This window comes from Pseudorasbora parva, chromosome 22 (genome assembly GCF_024679245.1).
Source record: "Pseudorasbora parva isolate DD20220531a chromosome 22, ASM2467924v1, whole genome shotgun sequence".
Classification (NCBI taxonomy): Eukaryota; Metazoa; Chordata; class Actinopteri; order Cypriniformes; family Gobionidae; genus Pseudorasbora; species Pseudorasbora parva.
Genome location: NC_090193.1, coordinates 34,691,195 through 34,711,585, shown reverse-complemented (window position 1 = coordinate 34,711,585; position 20,391 = coordinate 34,691,195). Strand labels below are relative to the sequence as shown.

Genomic DNA, 20,391 nt, shown 5'->3' with positions numbered 1-20,391 from the left:
ATATGCCCTGTAATCTTTAATCAAAATAACTTCCCCTCCCTCTCACTTTTCTGCTGAGGGTGGGGCAATCTGTCACTCACATGAGATCCACCAATAGCAAACCACAGCCATCCAATCAAACCCCGCCTTGCATTTTTTTGCTTGTTTGAGAAGCGTTTCACCTGCATATACATTATAATATTGAAGAAAAGGCTATCACGACATCCATTTCATGCTGACTTTAAATAAACTAAAAATAATTGTGCCTGTTTGGCACATAAGCACTGTTCCCTCTGAAAGCTCTGGGGTAATGATGGTAGAATATGAGCATCATGAATTCTTCTCGCTCCGCGAGTTCTTCGGAAGTACGTGAGGAATCGTGTGACTTGACAGGAATGTGAAAGTTAATAGATCGGTTTTGCATGCTGGCGCTGAATGTCTCCCGTCTTGTGGTTTTCACGCTATCTAGTGGATCCGTCTTGAGACTGACAGCGGAAACTGAGTGTTGGGCCATCTGGGCTTACAACACACATCACAGCACAAACACAATGAATACATACACACACACTTACACACACGCACACTGCCACGGCCCTAGAGATTTCATGCTTTTTTCCACCGTTACACAAATGTACCCATGCAGGCATCATTTGCCTGTTATTTGTTTGCCATATACAATGCTAAATATACAGACCATATATACTTTCAAGTGCATGATTGATGTATTTGATCATTTTCTAATATTATGTATTATATTAGACATTTAGGTATCCAAAAATAAATCATCGATATTAAATTGTGCTTACATAGGCTAAATGTGAGTGTGTGTTTTGTGTGAAGTGAAGTCACACAGTTTATGATGCTGTTATTGTTAGATTTTATTTTTGATTTAAACACTTTATATATTAGGTCTCTTTAACATACAGCATAAATTAATAATTGGATACTATACAGTATTGTGTACATATATGTTTTTACATTATACTTAAATACCTTAAATAAAAGTATATAAAATACCTCTATGTAGCTGTAATTCATTGATGTAATTACATCTATAATTACACTTGTTGACCCTTCCCAACACCTTAACCCACCCTTAAACCTAACCATGCTACCAAACCTGTCAGAGAGAGAGAGAGAGAGAGAGAGAGAGAGAGAGAGAGAGAGAGAGAGAGAGAGAGAGAGAGAGAGAGAGAGAGAGAGAGAGAGAGTAGGGGGAGTGTCCACTTGTGATGGTGAAGTAGAGAGTGATCAAGAGGGTGTTTTAAAGAAAGTCTCTAGAAAGAGAGATGGCTGAGAGACATTACAAAAGAGAAAAGTTCAGAGGAATATCACTGGAAAAAGAAGGGTTATGGTCAGGCAAGGGCTTTAGGACCTGAATTAACATTAGAATAGCTTTCCAATGCTGGAGATACATAACACCTGAAAACGAACACTGAAGTTCCATTGGTTCTGCGCCATACGTAAGTAATGTTAGTTTTGCTGTGTTTCACAGAACCAAGATATGCCGTTGTAGTAATGTTAAAGGAACTGTATGTAAGAAATGTATTTCAATTAATCATAAAATGGCCCTGATATGTCACTACACATTAAGAAATAAGAAATGTTAATTGAAAATACTTATATAACTGACAACAGTGGACCGGCCAGGATATTGTCATTTAAAAGTTGTTGTTGCTGCCCTCAACTGATGTTGATGTTGTCATGTTGTGTTTTGGCCTAAAGCTCCACCCTCCACGGATCTACCAATCATGAAGTCAGTAGTGTTTGGGCATCCGGGTTGCCAGATCTGCTCTAGTTACCACAGCTGCAGCTACAAACGTTCCTGCTGATCCTGCAGCCTATCTGGCAACATTGAGTCAGGGGGGAGGGGGAGGGGGGAGGGGGATACACCGCTCTACAGTCATTTGAAAGTGACTGCAGTGCCAGTTTTGGACAAAATCTTACATACACTTCCTTTAACTCTGAAAGCAAGTGTTTTGATTGTCGTTGTTTGTCTTGAGCTGCTGGCGACTATAACAAACTCTTGCTTGTGTATAGGCCTACTCATGTACTGTATGTGCATTTTTTGTTCTTCCTTGTTGTGCGTTCATCATGTTTGCGTTACTTTAAGCATTATTTTGCTTCACCTCAGCTATGAAAAAGAGACATTCCCTCTTTAATTGCTTGTTTGTACATTTTGGGGGCGGAGCAATGAAGGGGTGTGTTTGTTTGGGTACATTTCACATCAACAGTGTTTCTCAGAAATTACTTACTGCATCTTTAAGAGCCTTGATGCATACATTTACACTATAATAGACTGTTATCACAGCAGAATTGATTATCGATAGTGCTTGTCGAATGCAGTGTGTCGATTATTCTGGTTATGTATATTTTCAAAGGGTTGTAAACACATAGTTGACTAAAAGCCTCTTAACTCTTTCCTCACCAAACACACATTTTATGTTAATTGTTAGAAAATGCTTCCCAGCCAAACACAGAATTTTCTGTTTTCACTGTTAGACGTTAATGGGCGCTATTACGCATCTCCTAAATAAGTACTGAATGTCCTGATCAAAACACAAGCGAGGAAGACGCAGTAAAACAAGCGATTGTATGTAAGCAGATGCATATGTAAAGTAACGTGATCATCAGTGCCGCCGCTTCCACCACGCGCATCACGCGCTGTGTGTAGGGCACCAAGTGCTGAGGGGGGCACCACATTTTCTCTCAGCACCTCGATCTACTCCATCTGTGTTTGATCATCATTCTGAATCTGATCTGGATATAGTCTTCTAAAAAGTATGTAGTCTTTTTCTTAGCTTTTTCTTAAAAACGAAGATTTTTTATAAAACTTACATATATTCAAGTGTTGATAAAAAAGGAATGCATGAAGCTAGAATAAAAGTTTGTTTAGCTCTTTCTTTTGATATATTGCCTGCTCAGATATGTCTAAATAGTGACCGTGACACTGCAGTATGTGTGAGACCTGATGAACAAAATCAGAATTAACATATTTATTTATTTATATGAAATATTTTAGTCATTATTCTGTAATTTTTTTATTGACAATCATCCGTCCGGGCTATGTGTAATATAAAAATAATAGTCAATCGCGGGTGGATGAGAAATAAATCCTTGTGTTTGTTTGATAAAGATGTTTACGAGCCCTGTGATCGAGAAAATCATTCTGGTTGCCGCTTCTCCCTCAATCTCTCCCCTCCTCCGTGTGAATTGACGCTCATTAAATATGCAAATCTTATCCAATCCTAGCCGTGGGCGTTTACTTCCAAGTTTCCAGTGCGGCACGCCCATCAAAACCCAGCGTTCAGGAGACAGCCTCAAAAACAGTGTAGAAAATAGCCTATTACTTATTGGTTATGATGTTTTTTATGTAAAAACCACATGGACGTCATTAGTTGACCTCAGACAACAGTAGAAAAAAAACGAAAAAAAGCCAGTTAATGACACCTTTAATATTCAAAGCAGTAATATTCAAATATTCAAAGCTTGTGCTGTCAAGGCATTACTGTTTAAGACTAATTAACCAAATGTTCAACATCTTTAAATTACTTTAAGGCAGTTACGACACATTCATCAATTTTAAGGCAGGTTAGTTGTAAAATAAAAGTTTTTATTATTCAGAATGCACATTTGGAAGGGACATATATTTATAGGAACATATTTCGGCAGGTTGAAGATATGAGATAAACATCCTCTGTTTCGAAATGCATAGCTACTATACACGAGCGTACTCCCGCAAATTATCTTGAAAGAAAGACTTCAAAGAAAGACGACACCGACATCTTGAACCATTGAAGTCTTTCAAAAGAGACGACTGAGCCATTAGTTTTGATTGCATTTTCATAGTACTGGAAGTGGCGGTACACTGCTTCACTTACTGGAAATAAGAAGTGTGATAAAGGTCTATTATAAAGTTTACACTTGATTTCAAATATCAACAGTGATTCTCATAAGTCGCTTACTGCACCTTTAAGAGCCGGGATGCATACATTTACACTATGAGCGTCATTCACAAATTTAATTTAAACGGGTACTAAATGTGTCAATGTGTTATTTACAGACGTGTGATGGGATTAATCTCGGTTAAATATTTGAATCACCTGTGGCTTACCTTTATTTCCCCTTTTAGCACAGTCATATCAAACAGCACATGGTAGAATTGGATCAGAAGTGCTTGCGTTGATATTGAACTGATGTGTGAAATGGCTGCCGGTCTCTGAGGGCTGAGTAAGAATGCATCGCTCACCACGCAAACATGATTAATCAAACAATAGAGTACTGTGCTTTTCCTCTAAATGGCACAGTGTCTCACTGCCTCTCCAAGACAAAAGAATCTGTCATGCGTTAAAGAGAGAGACGGACCACTTTTAGCAGTAATACACAAAATATGCATTCATGTGCAAAATCTGTAGTAATAGAAATAGTTTCTGAGAAACAGGCTGTTTTTCTCCAATAAATTATATGAGTCTGTGAGTTTTCTAATAGGAAAAGATTAGAAAATCCCCCCTTAATGTTTTGCATAGTTCAGATGTCTTTGCTAAAGTATTGATTACCTGAAGGTCACATCTAGACCATGCGGAATATTGTAGGCTATTCCATCTATGCTACATTCACAACATCGTCAATTACCATAATTACGAGTTGACAACTCATAGAGTTTACTCAGAGCTGTTTACATCCTTGGATTCTGAATTCATTTGTTTCTATGGTGACGGTCGTAACGCTGAATAAGAGATCATTATGTGGGTGGCTAGCCAACTGTTGTGCTAGCTTTGCTAAGTTAAGCATGGTTAGTTTTATTATTATTAAGTCTTAGTAAAATGACTGGAAATATCAAACAGAAATAGCTATCAAAACATCTGTGATTTTTGACACATTTTGGCACATTTTGGCAAATTTAGAAAGTCCACAAGTAATCCATCAGTTTGTTCACGTCTGATTCGAAATGAACTTGAAATGACTTGAAATCTGTGAGTGAGCCAGCTTTTACTGAATAAATGAAAGTTGCACCTGCCACCATAAATATATTTGGATATTGTACCAATACTACAACTTGTGCCATGCTTACAGAGAATTTGATGAACAATAAAGTGTAACTTTTATTATTAATATCATTGCTTTATTATATTACCATTATATTATAATAATATTACTACTATATTATGTAATGTATATACTGATGCAGTGTAAAAATTAATGCTTACATTTTTTGATTATTATGATGATGATTATGATAATAATAGTAATAATAATAATAATTATTATTACTGAACTACTGATTGTATTCAATTGTAAACAATCCATACATAATTTTAATTAATGATCTAACATAAATTATTTAATAATAATAATAACAATAATAACAATAGTAACAATGATGACGATGATGGTGATGATGATGATCCTATTGACAACAACAACAATAATAATTATTGTTATTATAATTATTATAACCAAACTACTGATTGTATTATAAAGAAGCATTGAAAATAAATGCTTAATAGTTTTGTATTATTATTATTATTGATAATAAAAAATATTACTGAACTACTGATTGTACTATGCTAAAACAATGTAAATTATTCATAAATCATTTTAATTCAACTAAAAAATAATAATAATAACAATAGCAACAAAGACGACAATAATAATAATAATAATAATAATAATTATTATTATTATTATAACTAAACTACTAATTGTACTATTGTGAAGCAATGTAAAAATGAATGCATAATATGTTTTGTTTAATAATAGTAATAATCATAATTACTACTGATTTTATTGCATTGAAACAACATGAGTCATTATTATTATTATTATTATTATTATTATTATTAAGTGCTGATTGTATTATAGCTACTAAAGCAATAAAAAAATGCCTAAATGCTTTTGATTTGAAGCTGTCATAATATTCAACGTTTACAATTTACAATTACACACCCAACCAAGTTTTAAAAACCTTATGGCCACAAACTCATCATAATGGTAATTCTGACATGACGTGAGTGCAGCTATAGCTTAACACTTTGATTTCCTCATTAATGGAGTTCAGTTTTCCAATTACTTTGTTATTGTGATCACTGTTATTCACAGAAACATGTCACATTCATTACAGCTAACTAATATCGTTTTTAATAATATTTTAACACCTCAAGTATAAGCTACCCATCAAGTGTACACTATGTGTGGTACTAGGCAAAAAAGGGTTCTATACCTTTAAAACTCTACACTAATACATTTTCATTAATCAGCTTTATTTGTGCTTCATATGCTCTGATAAGCTGTCAGTTTGGTCTAATGCATGCAGAGAAGAATTAGTTTATGAATTTGGCGCCCATGGAGACTGGAGTGAAGATGTGTTGTGTTTGTGTGTGTGTGTGTGGTGTTTATAGAGATATTTAAAGGATTTGGGGGCCCTCAGAATGCTCTTTTGATGTGTCTCGTCTTGTCCCAGTTTCGGCTCGGTGCTTTGCTGCTGTGGATTGTTGTTAGGAAACTGCAGCATTCAGTCTGTCTCCCAACCTCTTTAGCAGTTCGCCTCCTCTGTCTGTCTCTCTGCTCGTATGCCACAGACTGCTGCCGACACGACTGTCTGTACAGCTGATGTGTCTCTATTTGTCTACAAGACTCTTTGATTGTGACTCCATCTGTTTGTCTGTTTGCCTTTCACCTGTTCTCCATATCCATATCCTTTTGTCCCCTCATCTGACGGTCTCACCAGCTGCGTTTTGTTCTGGGATTTAAATCAAGTAAACATTTTTTTTCAAAACTAAATGTATAGTAAGGACAGCATGCTCAGATTGAAGACAGCAACACACACACACACACACACACACACACATGTTGGTCTATGTGGTTTACAGGGACTCTCCATAGGCGTAATGGTTTTTATACTGTACAAACCGTATTTTCTATCCCCTTACACTGCCCCTGCCCCTGCCCCTAAACCTACCCATCACAGGAAACATTCTGCATTTTTACTTTCTCAAAAAAACATCATTTAGTATGTTTTTAAGGCCATTTGAATTATGAGGACATTTGATATGTCCTCATAAACCACATTTATAGTGTAATACCAGTGTAATACCCATGTAGTTATACGAATTTGTGTCCTCATAAACCACATAAACAGGCTCACACACACACACACACACACACACACACACACACACACACACACACACACACACACACACACACACACACACACACACACACACACACACACACACTTCTCTTGTGTATATATATATATAGTTCACTCAATTTTTACTCACCTTCATTTTCTTTCAAACCTGTAGGACTTTCTTTTCTCTTGGGAACAATATATAAGACACTTTAAGAATCTTAATGCTGTTCTTTTTGATACAAGGATAGTTCACAGGAGCCACGAAAAAAACAACAAACTTTAAAGGCTCACCTGAAGTGCCTTGAAACCACAGACTGTAAAAAAAAAAATATAAACGTTGTGTCCATGACATCACCCGTAGGTTTCTGAAGAGCCTAACACTGCAACGCTCCCGGATGGCGGACAATATAAGAGGCGGGACGTGGGTGGAGCTGAGGGGACTGGTTTCTGAAACCGTGCCCAACCAGTCGCAGTCCACCTGTCTCTCAAGTGGCCACGCCCTTAATTATGCAGAACTTTAAGGCTTAATATAATTTATACGGATGAGTTAAAAAAGTGTACATATTAAAATATAAAATAGCCAATAGTGTTTTGTTTATATCAACAGAACCATTGAGCTCGGTAAAGCCACAGTTTCCTCCTACACTGTCAAAAAAAAAAAGAATACAAAGTTATACCTTTTAAAGTACAAGTGGCCGTCACTGGGGCTGTACCCTTTTGGGTTCATTTTTCAGGGGTAGGCAAGTTCAGTCCTAGATATTTGATGTCCTCCAGAGTTTAGCGCCAACCCTACTTAGCCACCACATTATACAACTCATGGCTCCCAGCATGCATTGCAGCATTAAGTATGTCACCATTGTTGAGATTCATATGCAGATTCTTGATATCTGTGCATGTGCGTCTAAACGTTTCCCCTCTTAGAATGTTTTAAAAAATCTAAATTTAGAATGTCTGATCTGTGGCAAGAAAGTATTGTTGGTCAATATTCTTTATAATTATTTTTATTCAGTGATGAGTTTAGTCAAACATTATTCTTCATGACACATTTTGTTTATGGCTTCTTTTGTTTTTAACAATTGTGTTTTGTTAACACTGTAGCAAAAACCACAAACTTACTTCCAAGTCAAACTGCCCACCTAAAGGGAACACTGATCATCATAATGGTGACCAAACTTTTTCAATAGAACATCTAAACCTGTTCATTCTCAATAAGAGCTTCTATAGATGTGTTTCAGGGTTGGAACCAAACTCTCCAGGACAGCGACTCACTACGACTGAACTGATGATTTTTTTTTTTTATAGTTGTACCTAACCAATTGTGTACCTTTTAAAGTTACAGTTATACGTTTTGTTCCCCAAGGAACAAAATTCCTCGGTCTGCGCCGACTATGATCCACTCTGTGATCATGTCTCGTGATCGTGACATTAACGCAAAACCAGACTTCATTCGCCCCAAATGAAAAGCATATTTACACTGTCTGAATCATTCCCTATCCCCTATATAATGCACTATGTGCCATTCACCATGTAGAAAACAGTAAATAAGTGAACAAACGACTGATTTTAGCCGCTGCTTCAGCGCCTGTTTGTAACGCAGGGGGCGGGGCACTTCTGTCGGGACACAGACACAAAATCTGATGAGAAGCTGAAGTGCAGAGTGATGGCATCAAAATCATTGATTCATATTGGCATAAGTGAGAGACTAAGTTTTGAATGCTTACTAGCTTATAGATAAGAGTATGGCTAACATATTCATACTTAAAGCTAAAAAAAAAAAGTAATTTAAATTCAAATTCATCAGCTTCAATTTTAAGTACCTTTTGTGCAAATTAAAGGTTACATTGAACCATATGCTCAAAAAACTTAATTTTTAAGAGTGATACTTGTGCTATATTGAAAGTCGTCTTAAGTCATACATTATACGTATACTGTATGTGTTATGAACAGACATGTCATTTGTTTTCCAGTCAGCTGTTAATTCAATAACTGCTGGGATCTGATCGTTGAGTCAGTGAGTTGAATGAATCATCCAGTTCTTGAATCAGATCAGCCAGACCTAATTGAACAATTCATTCTCGGATCTGATTCTCAAGTTTAAATCACTGCATCAGTGATTTGGTCGCATCATTACTCAAGGTAACTTGTTGGATGGGAAGACTATTATTAAATGAGCAAAAAATTACCCAAATTGTCTGTTTTTTTATATGTTAGGAGAAGAGATGAACTCAGTTAATTCTGTGCTCCACAGAAAAAAGAGACACATGAGACATGCACAGGCAAGTGACGCATGTATGCGATTCTTGGGTGAAAACCATTCCGACAGATCTAACACTTATAATAGGCTTAAGGGTAAGAAAAAAACACATTTCAGAAGAAGGATTGTTGATGCATTGACATTATTGTGAATACCAATATATTGCAAATTACATAGTTTGGAATTATATTATAGTTTATATTATAGTCAGTCAACCAAAAAAATCGTTTTTTTTATGTGAACTTTTCCTTTAAATGTGACCGTGAGACATATACAGTAAATATTTATGATTAACTGAGCGCTGTAAGGCTGCAGTATGAGTGTGAGTGTTAGTATTCAGCTCAGTGTCTTTGAGAGATTCTCCGCTTCTCGTGGATTCTCTCTCACACACCAGCTGACTAATCAATACCTCGGGTTCTGCACCATCATTTGGGTGTAAATCAGTGTGTGTGTGTGTGTAAAAGCACTCTGAAGGATATTAAAATAAACCTGTACACATTTAGTTTCTCATAAATCGCATGCAATCTTCACACACATGCATAAGCACACATAGATGAAAAGATGCTTGTTTAAATATGCACTAATCCTGCACATCCATAAGCAATTCCCAGTGGAATGCAGTATATTGTTAGATTTGCAACCAACTCTGTAAATGTTAAGCAGTATCTTCTTAGATGTTTGTTTGATGTTATGGAAATCTGTTTTATGTTTCATAATGAATGATGCATATATATATATATATATATATATATATATATATATATATATATATATATATATATATATATATATATATATATATATATATATATATATAAATATATATATATATATATATATACAGTCTAGTTATTTTAACCCAGCGATTGGGTTGTCTTAAGCAAATATTTAACCCATCCGCAGGGTTAAAACAACCCAAACAACCCTGCAAGATGACTTTCTACACTTCTTTGTGCATCGTAGACACTTTGAATGTTAGTTTTGCATATTTAAATGTCACTGATATATTAAAATGAAACTATGGAATCCAAAAATGCTAGGTTGTTCGCTAGGTTTTGAAAGACAGCCAATGTCTTATGTTAATTCTGGTCAGCTCTCGGATAGTTAGTCCACTAATGGTCATAATTTATACAGGGCAGGAGAATGTGTCATTTGAATCAATAGGCCCAGCTAAAGTTGGTACACAAATCCATATATGGAGAATGGAGCGGGACTTGGGATAGGCGGAGTCTTACAGACAGATAATGGGCGGAGACGTTGTTTTTTCATGCTTGTTTGTTCCAAACATGTTTTTTTTTAACCGTTTGAATTGATCAGCATTAGTACATAAGCATTCGCTTGGCATAAATGTGCTCTATTCAGTTATTGTTAACTGTTGCGTAAGCCAAAACAACGCCACGTTCAGGCTTTGATACATGAAGATCTCTCAGTTACTTAATAAAATCATAGCCTGAAAAAGTTTAATAATCACATCAGGTATTTTTTTCAGTTTTTCGATCTATAAATACAAGATGCCTTAAAATGATCAAGTTGCTTCTTATTCCACTTTTTGTGATCTTACATTTAAGAAAACTGATCTGGCGGGATTTTTTTATGCACACACGTGCTCCAAAATACATGTAGCTCAATGTGACAATGTCTCCTTAGATCCAAAAATGACTCCAAAACACCATAAATATATTCAAGTATTCAACTGGTTCAATTATATACTTTTTGTCAAGTAATATTATGATCTTCCCTTCAGCAGAAGCTCTTTTTTGCAATAAAGTTATTCAGAAAAATTTGACTTTAAAATGTCATTGGTCTTCTCTGAGGACAAAGCTGTGGTCATACAAACCACTTTAATTGTATTTTTTGTAGAGCCTGACTTTTTTTAGAGCCTGAGATGTGATCACTAAGAGCTGTTACTGTACAGAAAAGGGATATGCATAAAAAAATAACAGCAAAAATATTTAGGTGGAGTAAATAATGACAGAATTCAACAACCAAGGACACAGAGACAAAGATGATGATTATATGAAGCATGGCAGCATAGGAAAGGAAATGACAGTTGGCACAGGTGACCCAATCCTGTTGTCTTTCTGTATTTAGAGTGTGTTTATCTGCTGTGTGTTTGATTGACAATTGCAGACATGATGACACACACACACACACACACACACACACACACACACACACACACACACACACACACACACACATACACGGTCTGCCCCGTCTCTGCCACTAAATTTGGACTCTGACTACTGCCTTGTCATTCAAAATGATTGACAAACATTTCTAGAGACATTATCACCAACTAACACACACAGGCTCAAAGTTTGACCTGATGACCATCACACAAACCCTTGCTGACTCAATGAAGTACATTTACACGGCAAAAACTCAGCAAAGAGTCTCTCAATACTCCAACAGCTGGTTAAATTCACAAATTGATGGACCAGGCATCAAAAGGTCACATATCATTTTTCAGGCCTTTTTAAATATTTACCTCAAGTTGAATCCTTCTAGAATGTTTGGAGTTCATAATTGTAAGAATAATGATCGTCTGTGAAACGTCTGGCTATGAGAAAACTGCTCATTATCTTTCCTCATAACCTAGAAGCTTATGCAAGCGAGAACGTTTACTCACAAAAGTAATTTCTGGAAGAGTCATCAAGTCATTATATTTCAGTAGTTATTCGTTTTGTTAAATGGATTCATGCTGAAAAAATGAAAAGTACTGTGATGCAGATAATGAGTAATTGAAACCCATTTGTGCATATGTGCTCTTTTGTGTAAAGATAAATGATTTTACAGGTTTAGTTTTATTTGCTAACCAATTGGATTTCTTTACTGATATGTCAAATATACAGGAGATATGCTGTTGCCAATATTAAGAGCTGTGCAACTTTTGTTTGTGCAAAAAAGTTGAATTTTCAGCATCATTACTCATCTTCAGTCACATGATCCTTCAGAAATCACTATAATTTGCAGATTTGTTGCTCAAGAATTGTTTCTTATCAATTTTCAAAACATGAGTGAGCAGTAATTATTAATTTATTTAAAATATACAGCATACATGTAATATACACTATTGTTCAAAGGTTTGTGGTATAGCATTAATATTTATTGTACATGATACCATGACTAAGGGTGCGTTCACACTTGTCATGTTTGGTTCGATTAAAACGAACCCTGGTGCGGTTGATCGGTTAGTGCGGTTCATTTGAACATATGTGAACGCTGCCACCCGAACTCTGGTGCGCACCAAACAAGCGGACCGAGACCGCTAAAAAGATGGGTCTCGGTCCGCTTCCAAACGAACTCTGGTGCGGTTCGATTGATATATGAACGCAACACGGACCAAAGACATGTAAACGGACCAAAAACCGGACGTATAATGTCACAAGATGCCACGCATAATGCAGCTGATTTGACGACGTTATCCAAAATGAGTAACTTTAACGTTAGAGGGCAAACGTAGAGCAACGAGGAAGAGCCTCATCAATATTTGGTCTGACGAGCATGTTTCGAAAATGCTAGAAAAAACACACAAAAAGCATACCTGGCTCTTCTCATCAAAGTTCCTGTGTTGCCCATTATTAGCAGGTACAGACGACAGAACGGCCGTCTCTTTTGCACAACGGAGGAAATCCTGCTGCTGTTTTGAATGTTTTGAACATTTTATGAGCTCTTCATGAGTTCTCAGCGGGTAAAAATAATGCCACATGTACACGCATAAAATGATCGCGTTTAATCCAGCACATAGCGTTGTTTTGAACATTTCATAAGCTCTTCGTGAGTTCTCTGGTAAAAAATAATGCCATATGTGTTACACGCATAAAATGACCGCGTTTAATCCAGCACACAGCGTTGTTTTGAATGTTGTGAACATTTCATGAGCTCTTCATGAGTTATCTGGTAAAAAATAATGCCATATGTACACGCATAATATGCCCGCGCGTGTAATCCGCACACAGCATTGTTTTGCATGTTCGGTAAACGAGCTCCTACGTCATATAAGCCGACCAATCAGGTTGTGAGCGTCTCCCTGTGCCTTTGGTTCGATAACTTTAGGTTCGCTGTTAAAAATGCCCGTGTGAACGCTAAGCGGACCAGGACTATTATGTTTGTTTTTGTTTTTTGGTCCGGACCAAACTAACCAAACGAACCGAACTACAAGTGTGAACGCACCCTAAAACATTTCAATACTTGTTTGCACATGGCTGTTTTTCTTGTGAGGGTGATCTAAAGTTGACGGATGTTTGCCTGGTGTGAGTATGGTCAATAATGAGACACACTCTCATGATGTCAGTGGATGTTACATAAGGACCGATGGGATATTGACAGGCGTCAGTTATCACACTTGAGCCAATGTGACGGCTATCTCATTTTAACCTGAAGAGAGGTGTGTGTCTGTCACTCTTACACACACATGACATTTGCCTTGACCAGAGAGAGGCGTTTCTGAGCGCCCATGGGAAAGAGAGATATAAATACATTGAGAATGTCAGAAAATGCGTTTTGCGAAGTCAATTAGCAATTGGAAACATCTAATTAGCCATTACCAGTCAAATGGCCATGTCGAATTTGTCTGTTGCTGGGTCTCTGTTTTGAGGCGTCGTGCTGGTTTGCACCACCCTCAATAGCCGTGTTTTTCCAGTCGGTCAAAAGCAAGCCTGCTAGTGTGTGCCAAGGCCAGTTCCCAGGGCTTGATCTGGTTTTTGGGGTTTCCAAGGATTTTCTGATTTTTAAAAAAAATCGATCTCTTCTTTCCCTGTGCCTTTGTTATAATCCAGACTAATGTATCTGCATATAGGCTACACTGAAAAAAAATATTTTTACTGCTTGTTCAAATTGCTTAAATAAAATGAGCTAAAGCAACACAATTGCCATACATTTTGTGTTAAAGGTGAACTATGTAGTATTTTTGCAGTAAAATATCCAAAAACCACTAGGCCAGTGTTATATATTTTGTTCAGTTGAGTACCTACAATATCCCAGAAGTTTCCAACTATTTGTAAATTGTGAGAAAATTGCTATTTTAACTAAGGACCGGGACGTTTCAGCATTGCATTTGAGGGAGTCGCCTGTCAATTGCGTCATATCTGCACTACCCTCGGTTTCGGCTTTTATTTCGCAAGAGCGCTTTACTCTTAGCAGTGTGAACAAGTGAACGCACGGAGTAACGTCATAACATCGTTTTGAACACACTTAAATGTATCTAATATGATAAACAGAGAAGCATTACCTCAAAATCATAACCGGAAGAGCGGATCAGTGCAGGCGCCCAGCGACTGTGTCCCGTCCCGTCATAATAAAAGTCCCGGTGTTCGCGAGGCGGGTATTTGTTTAACAATCGCTCCAGCTGCTGTGCTCAGGTCCACAACACTCTGCCCTGCTCTGCTTCACACTACAGTAACGTTAATAACCGCATGCATGAATGTGATTTCTGCCCGAGTCCTATTTTTCACCGGCTGTGATGAGAAGACCACATCTCCCAAGATGCTGCGCTCACACTTTGCGTCATCAAACTAGGATTTGTTTTGAATAGGCGCCCTCCAGTGGACGAAAGCTGCGTGGTGCACCTTTAAATCCACTTAAATATAAGTCAAATTGAAATCAAACTTAATCCATTTGTGTTGTGTTACGTGAATGATTTGTGTTAAATTAACTGAAACTGGACGGGGCTTGTTAGTTCCCTGCATATGGCTAAATCAAAAGTAATTGTAAATGAAAAGTAAATGAAAAGTAAATGTTATTTTATATGTAAAAGTGTTATTTTATGTATTATTTGAGCAAGATGAGAAAGGGGGAGACTTAATTGTGTTTTATAGTGTTTAATATTTAATTAGGTTGGAATTATTAGAACAATTCAAATTTTCTATTTAAATTACAGTGGGTTACCATTGTGGAGAAAAGTGGAGCATTTGCTCAAGCTGTGGACTAAAACAACTAGTGTCAAAACTGCTTTGGTGAAAAAGCTTTTAATGCTTAGCATTTAAGAAGCTAATGTGTGTTATTGTTAGCTAAACGTTTGTCAACTACACTCTAAAGAATAAAAACGGAAAATGTGCTGATAATTTTCTGCCAGTACATTATCCAGTAATTTTATGGATATTTCCGTTGATCCTTAAAACACAAGCTAGTGCAAGGTGTAATTCAAAATACAGGTAAAACACCTGTAAAAAAAAAAAACAATACGGAAAATTCCTTCATATTTATACAGTACATTGTGCCCTATTTTTACACTTTTTTTACAGTGTAAGGCAGTATTATAATTCAGTTATGTAACATTAAAATATATCAAACTGAAGTGGATGAATGAATATATGATTTTGAATGCCTGAATCATGTCAGGGAGTCATATCAAATTCACTTTGAAAATGTATTGAAAATTTATACACTGAAATGTATTCATTTCATGATGTTGAAGTTAACTTAATTGTTTCATGTGGGACCGATGTACAAAATTAAATCATGTAAATCCAACACACTTTTTTTCAGCGTATTTCATACACTCCGGTTAACTCGTATAACTAATAACTGCTGCTTTCTTCTCTTTATCTTCCTCTCTTGCTCTGGCTAAACAGATAACCGTATAGTGAGATCACTCAAAGATCCTCAGTTTGCAATTATCGCTAGCCTGACGTCGTCATACTCAATTCTAGTCAGAATATGAGTCTGAAACCGATCCATTGGGCAGTGATTTTGGGGCGTGTTTCAGCTGAACCAGGAAAGACCTCAATTGGATAGACCTACAACCAATCAGAGCAACGAAGCGACGCATTGTCAAATGTCAACATAGTTCAACTGCACTGTGTTGCCAAGTCCGCGTTTTTTTCCACGGTTGTTTTCTATGTCCGTGGGTTGAAGCAACTATTATGTGATATATAGACCCATGAGTGCGAATTTTAGCAGCAACCTTGCCAAAATAACACACATTTTACCCCCCAAATGTATGTTATTTTGGCAAGAATATATTTCTTCGTTCTATGGAGGTGTGTTAAGGGCAGGTTTTTGCACTGCAGGGCTACTGGCCCAATAGTGGAAACGCAACTTGATTTTGGGCTCAGTTCTGAGGCTATTGGCCATGGCCGGAACGTTGTTAACACTGAAAAAGTGACTAATGATCCAAAGTCACGGTCAACACAACTTTAACTAAACATTAAATACAGAAATGAACACACGTAAGTCACACTAACAAAAGTCTAAATATCATTACACAGAAATCATGCGATGAATACATTTATTTCAGCTTGAGGTATCAACATCCTTAAGTGTTGAGTACTTATTGCCGTTTTGTTTATTACTTGACTGCACCTCTGGCACAATTTTGCATAAATATTATACTCTTCTGCAGCAATCACAATCCTTGGCCTCTAAACTTAGAAACGTAGAAGGCAATTTAGCACACACTTGTCCGTTTACTCTCCCAGCTCTAAGCAGACCCCCCTCCCCAGAGTAACCAGTGTCATATCGTGTCAGTCGAGCTGTCAGATGTTACAGTTTTGTTTGATATGATTTGTCGGACAGTTATATTAAATCCGGCATGTCGTGTCTCAACATGTCAGTTCCAAATATCGCGTCAGCGGACAGACACTAGACAGGCTAATATACTCAACATCAAACCCCTCATATGGTTATAATCCATTCATGAAGTCAAATGTCCTGACCGGACATCATTTGCGCCTTTTGATCCTATTACTGAATCCTATTTATCTCTGGCTGCATGTCACATCGCTGTCATAGATTATGAAGCAGTGTCAGTTAGGTAGTTAGTGCTGCGGTCTCATTTCCTGTTCCAGTGGTCGAATGAACGGAGGATATTACAAAATCTGAAACGTATTATTAGGTTTATATGTAATTATTAAGTGTACAAGCCAATTTTTATATGTGGTTTTTGCAAAACTTAGTTTTTTGTGATTACTGTGGTGTTGGAAGGTGGTTACTACTAACTCAGATAAGCACACCCAAGGTCCTGGGTGTGTTCCATTCGGTATTGGCCATCCCTGCTGCCCTATTTCTTTCAAAGACTTTTTAGTTTCTGAGGGTTGAAAGGCATGTCTATCATTTATTATTTTATCTTTCCAGTGCCCTGCAAAGACAATCCTTGTGCTGTTTAGATCACAGTATCTATGATATTCTGCTCACTAGATATGGATCTTGTTCAAGAGTGTCAAATCCTGCCCCTGAAGGTCCACCTTCCTGGAGAATTTTGCTCCAGATCTAATTAAACAAGCCTGAACCAGCTAATCAAGGTCTTCAGGGTTACTCAAAACATCCAGTAAGGTTGAGTATTGACTGAAACAGTCGGGGGCAGTTGTGGCCTAATAGAAAGTCAGACTGGTAACCCAAAGGTTGCGGTTTAGCTTCTCAATATTGGTAGAAAACAACTGAAATCCCCAATCACTCCCCGGGCACCAAATCAAAATGACTGCCCATTGCTCCGGGTGTCCACGATTTGCAGTGTGTGTTTACTACTCCTAATGTGTGTCCACTAACTTGACAGGGGTTAAACGCAGAGGACAAATTTCGAGTATGGCCTACCATACTTGGCCTTCACATGTCGCTAGGCTAGAAGCCTGGCTCCCCAGGAGGCTAAACCAGCTAATCAAGGCTTTCAGGGTTACTTGAAACTTGTACTGTAGCTAGACTCTGTAAAGTGCCACCTCTAAAAAGCAAAATTTGGCATCCTGGATCTTACCTTCTCAGTATTGCAAGAAACTGGCTGCTATTTCTTGTCTTCTAGTCTGCTTTCTTTTCTTTTCCTCCCCATCTTCTTTATCATTATCACCATGACATTTTTCATTATGTAAATTAATGTCAAATCTTCTGATTTAATTACATTGTCAGTAAATGGTTCATTGTTTTTCCCAGGTGCAAGAGTGGTTGTGTCTGAACTGTCAAATGCAGAGGGCGTTGGGGATGGATATGGAGACGCCACGGTCGAAAAGCCAGCAGCAGATCCACTCACCATCTCAGCCCAGCAAACCTCCACCCCAGTCTGTATCTCAGCCCATGGTGCCCCCACAGACCCAGACCCAGACCCAGACCCAATCCCAACCCCAATCCCATGCCCAACCTCAACCTCAACCCCAACCCCAACCCCAACCCCAACCCCAACCTCAGTCTCAACATCAGTCTCAACATCAGTCCCAGCCTCCCCCAGAGGCTAAGAAGCAGACCATTCCTCAAGCTGCCCCTCAAAGCAAACCTCCTGCTCCTGGTGCTGTTCCTCTTCCAGGCATGGCCAAAGCCCCATCCCAGCCTGACCTCTCCCGGTCGGGCCCCGGATTCCAGCCTCAGGCCCCGCGACAGGATCAGACTCGCAGCGCCGGAAGTTCTCCATCCCGCCAACCTCCTCCTCCAGAACAGCCCTTCGGAAAACTCTTCGGTTTTGGCGCTTCGCTTTTGAACCAGGCCAGTAGTTTGATATCAGTAGATCCAGTGCAAACCACACCGCCGGCCCAACAACCTTCCTCCCCCAAACCCCCGCAGAAGCAGCCGGGACCCCCCGGGCCTGGTCCAGGTCCTGCGGCAGGTGCTAAACCTGCAGCCCAGCCAGCTCCACCACGGCAGGACGTTTCTGCAAAGCCCAAAGTGTTCTGTCCACTGTGTAAGACTGAGCTAAACATGGGAGATCCAGCCAAGACCCCAAACTACAACCTCTGCACCCAGTGCCACACCCAAGTCTGCAACATGTGCGGCTTCAACCCCACGCCTCACCTGACCGAGGTAAGACAAGCCTTTTCTGTTATCTGGGCGATTTGTGCACATTTGGAAGGTCTTAACTTTTTAGGGGCTTGGTATCAATCTGCAGCTCCCGAGTATTTGATGACAACGTTGCATAAGCTCAGTCTGTTTTTTCTTTAACAGATTTCCAGAGTTGTTCTTTGGCAGGTTTTCGTCTGACTGGTATTATTTAATTCCACAGTGACACTCCTTCTATGAATAGCCAATTGAACTCTTTACCTTAGGCTAAGTTATCATTTTGTGAACATTCTGGGGGATGTTGGAACTTTTATCTCATGTTGAATGGTTTTTGGAAAGTGTTTTATGACAGCTTTGGGGTGGTGTCATCATGATCCGACTAGTCTTTAGTTCCTGCTGCTATACTAGATTTTTCTTTTTTGAGACTAATCGATTTGCAGATATAGTGTGGCCAAGGGTTAGTTTCGAAAATGATATGGAGGCATATTATGATACAGTTTTCAAAAATCATTGATTGCATAATACAATATTGTACATAATATCATATTAATATTGTAATGTGTTATTTAAAGGGGGAGATTATCTGTAACATTGCATATTGATTGTATTACATAAAAGGTCTCGCTGTATATAATATTATATATATATAGTTTTCAGATATATTATTATTAGAACTATTGCAAAATATTTTATTAAAAATGTCACTAAGACATTACATCCAAACTGATATTCTCAACAGTGTTTACCAAAAGTTTGCTAATATGGTTCTACCATATTTTATGGCTAACATGGCACTCCATATTAATGAGAACATCTCATACAGTTTGACGTGTTCACTTGAGGCTGTAGGTCAGTTCAGAACAGTTTCTTCAGAGTAATGTGTTCTAAGGAAAACTGAGCCTTAGAGGTAGTTTCAAAATATATTTGAAAAGTAGCCAGATTTAGAAACATTTCTTGACCTTTAAAGCTACCAAAAAAACTGTTGAAGCAAGTCGATGGGCAATTGTTTCTTTTTTATGCAAGCCTTCTTGATCAAATGGAGATCAATAGATTAGCACAAAGGGCATTTCGCATTTGAACGCAATTGGAGATTCTGGTCAGAGTATATGATTTATTCATATTTTAAGGATTTCAGATATATGCAATGTATTTTTATAACAAGATTGTTTTTGAGCTGTACCTCCACCGAGGATTACTGATATAATTTCTCGGATGCTGATTGTTGCAACAACAGCAATGCAACTCTTAAAATTGAAGGCAGATATTTTTCAATACACTATTGATATACATCATACTGAGACAGTCTTTCCAGACTTTGATCTGTTTT

General features: G+C 37.8%; 1 protein-coding gene across 2 annotated transcripts in view; it reads left to right on the top strand.

Annotated features, from left to right (window-relative positions):
* The window catches only part of bsnb (bassoon (presynaptic cytomatrix protein) b), a 131,223-nt gene that overhangs the window by 29,173 nt on the left and 81,659 nt on the right, over positions 1–20,391 (top strand). For both annotated transcript variants that reach the window (XM_067431746.1, XM_067431745.1), the window contains exon 3: positions 18,231–19,088. In XM_067431746.1, coding sequence (XP_067287847.1) covers positions 18,231–19,088 — 858 coding nt within the window. The remainder of the gene's footprint in view (positions 1–18,230; positions 19,089–20,391) is intronic.